General features: G+C 41.9%; 1 protein-coding gene across 1 annotated transcript in view; it reads right to left on the bottom strand.

Annotated features, from left to right (window-relative positions):
• LOC105104313 (signal-regulatory protein beta-1) overlaps window positions 1–2597 on the bottom strand; it is a 39955-nt gene extending 37358 nt beyond the window's left edge. Inside the window, exon 1 of the mRNA XM_064475988.1 lies at window positions 2438–2597. Coding sequence (XP_064332058.1) covers window positions 2438–2510 — 73 coding nt within the window. The 5' untranslated portion in view covers window positions 2511–2597. The remainder of the gene's footprint in view (window positions 1–2437) is intronic.
• Window positions 2598–6678: the final 4081 nt, after the last annotated feature.

The following is a 6678-nucleotide window of genomic DNA, read 5'->3' on the forward strand; positions in this document are numbered from 1 at the left end:
AAAGCATGAGCCTATATGCTGCAGGATTCCAATTATATGACATGGAAACTATCTGACATGCAAAACTAGGAAGACAGTAAAAATATCAGTGGTTGCCAGGGGTTAGGGTGGAAAGAGGGATAAATAGGCAGCGCACAGAGAACTTTTATGGCAGTGAAATTACTCTGTGTAGTACCATAAAGTGGGTGGTTGCATATCATAATACATTTATCCAAACCCATAGAATGTACACCACCAAGAGTGACCCACAATTCAAACTGTGGACTTTGAGTGTTAACAATTTGTCAGTGCTCGTTCATTAATTGTAACAAATGTACTACTCTGGTGAAGAATGCTGAAAACAGAAGAGGCAGTGATGTGTGGGGGCAGGGAGTAGTATAGGGAAATACTACTGTAACTTCTGATCAACTTTGCTGTGAATCTAAAACTGCATTGAAATATAAAGCCTATTTATAACAACAAATCACTGTCATACCAAAGGTCATCTAGGTTTTCTTCTACATTATCTTTCAGAGTTTTATAATTTTGTGCTTTATACGTTTAGGTCTGTGATCCATTTTGAGTTAATTTTGGTGAAAAGTGAGTTTGTTCTTCTCCCATAATATGTTGGCTATTTTGGGTCTTTTGCCCCTTCATATAAACTTTAGAATCAATTTGTCAATATTCATAAAATAACTTGCTGGTTTTTAACTGAGATTGCATTTAATCTATAGATCAAGTTGTGAAGGACTAATATCTTGGCAATATTGATATTACTATCCATAAACATATATAAATATGTATATAAATAAGTGTACATATTTAGCTCTTCTCTGATGTCTTTGATTAGTTTTGTACCTTTCTTCATACAGATCTTGTACATAGTAGGTTTATACCTGAGTATTTCATTTTGTGGGGCTAACGTAAGTGGTCACGTGCTTGTTTTAGTGTGTAGAAGTGTAATTGATTTTGTATGTTGATCTTATATCCTGCCACCTTGCTGAGCTCACTTAACTCTGGGAGTTTTTTAATTGTTTGGTTTTGGCTTTTTTAGTAGATTGTTTGGGATTTTCTATGTAGAAAATCATGCCATCTGCAAACAGGTTTATTTCTTCATTTCCAATCTATATTCCTTTCCTTATTTTTCCCTTTCTCTCTCTCCACTATGTTGAATAAGAGTTGTGAGAATAGATATCCTTGTCTTTTTCGTTATCTTAGGGAGGAAAAAGTCTTGCACCATTGAGTATAGTGATAGCTGTAGGGTTTTGGTCAACGTTCTTTATCAAGTTGAGGGAATTCCTCCCTATTTCTGGTTTGTTGAGAGTTTTCATCATTAGTAGGTACTGGATCTGTCAAGTGCTTTTTCTGCATCAATTGATACAGTCATGCAATTTTTTTCTTCTTTAACCAGTTGATGTGATACATTACAGAGATTCATTTTCAAATGTTTAAACATTTTTTTATGCCTAAAATAAACCTGACTTAGTCACAGTATAGAACATCATATAATGTTATATTCTATTTGCCAATGTTTTGTTGAGGAATTTTGCATCTAAGATCATGACAGATGTTGGTCTGTAGTTTTCTTTTTTATGTACAGTCTTTATCTACTTTTGCTATCAAGGTAATAATTTCCTCATAAAGTGAATTGCCTTCTTTCCTGTTTTCTTGAAGGGATTGTATGAAATTGGTGTTAATTTTTCTCGGTATTTTCTAAAATATCCTCATATATTTTATCCTCCCAAGATCCAAGTCTTCCCCCTTTTTTCTCATACTTAGATAATTATCTTGCTTCTTCTTTCATCTGGTCTAAACCCCTCAAGCTATCTGCTGTGGCAATTAGGATTCAAGACGTCTGTCAAGATGGACTGATGAACTTGGGAAGAGACTCCACAAGCTCATTTAGCCTTTTCAGCAAGTAGAGGCAGAACCACACAGCTATGCTGGGGAGACGCAGGGCTCAGCTTCCATCACTGACCCAAGAGACCTCTAGCGTGCACCTTTGGCCAATGTTTTATGAGCACTCAGACCTCTGCAAAATTTTAACAGTGATTATCTCCTGGTGGAGGCCTTGTGAACTCTTTTCTTGCTTTTAATTTCATGTTTTCCAACATTTCTTTCTCCTTTAAGGAGGTAGCATTTGTGTGGTAGTAATAAATTTAAAAGACAGAGCCTTTGTTCCCAGTGGCTGGGGGATGAAAGCTGTGATGTTTGCTGTGCTCAGCCCTCTGACCCTGGGGGGTGAATCCATTACCTGAACTAAAGGGTGTGAAACAGACTCAGCTACTGTGAGATTTTGTGAGCTGGGGACCATTCCAGCCTAGATCTCTAAATTCTGCCTGTTTTGCGATGGGACAAAGAAATCCTTCCCAAAGGAAATTCTAGGGAGACATGTGGGGAGAAAACAGTAAACAGGCAGAGGGAAGCCGCCACCACACACACCTGAAGTCCCACACACCTGTCAGTTTCAGCAGCAGGGCCAGCAGCAGAGATGACAGAAGTTGGCAGAATGAGGGAACAGGGACAGGCATCACGGCGGCCCCTGGAGCCTATTCCATCTGACTGTGGTCCTGGAGGGGCCTGGCACTGTGTGCTCTGAGGAGAGAGGACAGGTCCTGCTTCCACAGTGTCAGAGGAAGGAGATCATGATGCAAGGAAAGGCTGTGGAACCGTAACTCTTTTCCTTTGGGATTATAAATTGTACAGACAAGGTTGCTATGAGCTGATAAGTTGCTGCTGGAAATGTGTAAGTTTCCAGAGTTGGGGGGTATAACGCTCGAGGCTTTTGCTCCTTCCTGGATCTCATCCCATCCTGGAGATTCTCCCTAATCCCATAGCCTTTCCCTGTCCAGCATCCTCAGAGTCATAGGCTGGGCCAGAGGCTTCTGGAAACTTGTGATGGGCAGTTGTGTTACAGCTCTTGCATGAGCTCAACATCTGGGCCTCACTGAGCTGCACAGCTGCAGGGAGGAGGCTAGATCTCTCTGGCCTTGGCCTCTTGGCAGTAGAGTTGAACTTTACAAGAGACTCCTCCTCCCCATTCTAGAGGTGTCAAAGGTATAAAATGAGCCCTAATGCAATGTCTGCTGCGGGCTCTTGGCTCTGCCCTGGGTCCCTGCATACAATATAGGAAGTTGCCTCTTTTCTCCTTCCTGCAGAGGAATTGTTTTTGACTGGGAAAGAGGTTAAAGTTTTGGAGATAGTGATTATTTATGTGTTATAGGATTGAGGGTGGGGCTATGGAGAATGCCAGGCTGTAGGGAACACACTTGAAGAGGAAAAACAACACATAGAAACATACCTGGGAAAGTGAGGGCTGCCTCTCCTGTCTGTACTGGGTCTGGGGCCAGCTCTGTAGTAAAGAAGTAAAGAGGCAGAAGAAGCACTCTTAGAAACAGAGAGGAACCAGCATGTTCACCTCTTTCTCTCTCATCTCTGGAATGGGCTGAGTCCAAGCACAAAAGTTGTATTCAGGGACTCTTGTCCCACTGTCAACTGGTAACCCTTTAATGTCCAAACATCCATAGTCAGGCACTGACTGCTATGGCTGTTTCTCCATTGCTTCCTTTGATCCCTGCCTTTTCCTCAGGGACCAACTAGATGTCAAGGCCAGGAGACGTGTTAGAAGAGGAAAGTGCAGAGCAGGGCCCAAACATCCTCTATGAGATGGCAAGACTCCCACTGCCTTGTGATGTCACCATTCTAACCCATTGTTCTGGAATGATGAATTCCACACTGGGAAGCCCACCCATGGACCCTGCTGAGAAATGGACAACCTCTTTTCTCTAGTCTCCACCATCCCACATTTCCTCCCACCTCCAGCCATTTTCAAACGTTGTATTGGACTGTAAAGTCTTCAGAGGGTGAGATTTTGAGTGGCATGATGGTCAAAAACACTGGTTTTGGAACCAGATACACTCTAGGTTCAAATTCCACTTCCCAGTAGCTGAGTAATTCTGAACCCATCATTCAGACCTATATATCCTTTGACCTTGTAATCTTCATTTCTATACCTCAAACATTCAAAACTGAGTTCATGATCTACACTGAGACATTCTTTTCGCACACCCCACCCTGTTCAGTATGTGGCATATCATCTGTCTCTTTGCTTAAACCAAGAAGAGACCCACCTTCTACATCCTCCCACTCATCCACTCATGTCTATTCCCTATTCGGCCCTCTTAGTTTTACCGCCTAAATGACTCTTAAATCTAGTTCTCCATCTCCACCATCATCTCTTGCCTGAATAAAAATGATTACCTCCTAATTAGGCTACCCCAGTTTTTTCCACCCTGCCCTGTAATCTCTTCCTCTTTTTTCAGCCAGGTCTTTTAGAACACAGATCTGATTACACCTTTCTGTGACCTAAACATTTCTGTGGATTCTCATTGCTCTCAATATAGTAAGGCAGTTTGGTATATGGCAGAATATATAAACAATTCATCCTTCCATGACTCTTGTGGCCCCTAGAGACAAAGGGATCCCCACTTTTTTCTGGTATCCAGCACAGCCTCTTTGTCTCTGGTTGGTTTCCTTGGGAAGTGAAGATCAGCATGTTATTTTTCAAGGGGTACTTTTAGAATCAATATCTGTAGAGGGAGGAAAAGGAACAGGATTGTATCGAAGAAGTTGAGCGGCAGTGAAGTCCCAGTGAGGACCTCAGGTGGCCTCCCATGGAGCTCTGGTGCCAAGATGTTCCTTCAGGGTTGACCTGAACTGGTGAAAGTGCTGGGCTTTTATATAACCATGTTGTTGAGCCAGTAGATGTGGCTTATTACCAAATGTGACCTTGGGCGAGGTGAGTCTTCTTAGCTGAGGCAATTCCAAGGAGGGATGATGGCTAGGGGTGATCTTCTGGAGCCTGGTACAGAAGAGCATCCTCCACACTCTTTGGTACATCTTCTACCTGGGAATCCTTGGACTCAGGACATGTATTAACTTCCCCACAATTAGGTCTTCAAAGCTACCTCACCTCACCCAGGTAACCCAAAGTTCTCCAACCCGATTTGGTCTGATCTGTGCTTTACTAATTGGAAGAGTTTAGGGTGAATGTCATGGAGGACTGAGAAGCAGCTTTTCTGAAATCTCTGAGTGCCTGGGTTAGGACAGAAGACGGAAGAGGAGGAAACCTCAAACCTGTAAGGTGAGATAAAACATGAGTATATTAACACAGACGTCTCCCCACCACACATTTCCTTACATTGTTCTCCAAGGGGATGCAAGAGGACAAGATGTTAAATTTTATTTAACAGACTTTTAAAAAACCGTTTTAGATTTATGGAAAAATTGAGATGATAATGCAGAGTTCCCATATACCTCTGCACACAGTTTCCTGTTATTAACATCTTACATTAGAGTGATACATTTGTTACAATTATGATATTGGTGCATTATTGTTAACTGAAGTCTATAGTTTTTGTCTTAGCTCAGGCAGCTATAACAAAAGATTATGGATTGGATAGCTTATAAACAACAAATATTTATTTGTTCCAGAGTCTGGAAGATAGAGATCAGGTTGCCAGCCTGGTCATTCTCTGGGGAGAGCCTTCATCCAGGGTGAAGACTGCCAACTTCTTGAATCCTTCATGGTGGAAGGGGTGACTCTCTGGTCTCTTTTTATAAGGGCACTAATCTTACTTATGAGGGCCTCATCACCTTATTCCCTCTTAAAGACTGTACCTCCAAATGCTATCACATCAGAATTAAAATTCAACATATGAATTTTAGAGTGACGTGAGCATTCAGTCTATAATGGACTTCCTTAGTTTTTAAACAAATGTTCTAGGATCCCACCCAGGGATACCACATACATTTACTTCTCATGTCTCCTTAGGCTCCTCTCAGTAGTGACAGCTCTCAGATTTCCTTGATGTTGGTGACCTTGACAGTTTTGAGGAGTACTGGTCAGATGCACTGGAGAATGGCCCTCTATTACAATCTGCCTGATGCTTTTCTCATAATTAGACTGGAGTTATGGGTTTGGGGGAGGAAGTCACAGGAGAAAAGTGTAATTTTCTTCACATTATATCAAGGGTATATGTAATCGACGTGATTTATGACCACTGATGAACTCTTCATAACCTGGCTGAATTGTGCTGGTCAGGTTGCCCCACTGTGAAGTTACTCTTTTTCTTTCCTTCATTCTGTCCTCTTTGGAAAGGAGTCACCATGTGCAGTCCACACCTCAGGACTGGAGAGTTAGGCTTCCGCTTCTTTAAGGTGCAGATATCTACAAAAATTATTTGGGACTTTTCTGCACAGGAGATTTTCCCTTCTCCTCCATTTATTAATTTATTCAATTATTTATTTACATCAATAAGGACTTGTAGATATTTATTTTGTATCTTTGGTTATAGTCTGTCTTAGTCTATTTGGGCTGCTATAACAAATTCTCACAGACTGGGTGGCTTACAAACAATGGAGATTTATCGCTCACAGTTCTGGAGGCTGGCAGTTGGGAGATCGGGGAGGCAGCATGGTTCTGTAAGGGCCCTCTTTGGGTCACAGATTTCTCCTTGCACTCTCACAGAGCTGAAAGGGCTTTTGGAACTCTGTTGGAGGAGGGGATCTCTCTTTTTTTCCTTTTGGAATTGTGCACATGAGACACAGAGAAGGATAATTACCTACTGGCTCCTGTCTTCATTGGTTGAGTGTGGCCCTGGCTGGCATTTCCGCACTTGTACATTTGGATTTTGTGCA

This window comes from Camelus dromedarius, chromosome 18 (assembly GCF_036321535.1).
Source record: "Camelus dromedarius isolate mCamDro1 chromosome 18, mCamDro1.pat, whole genome shotgun sequence".
Classification (NCBI taxonomy): Eukaryota; Metazoa; Chordata; class Mammalia; order Artiodactyla; family Camelidae; genus Camelus; species Camelus dromedarius.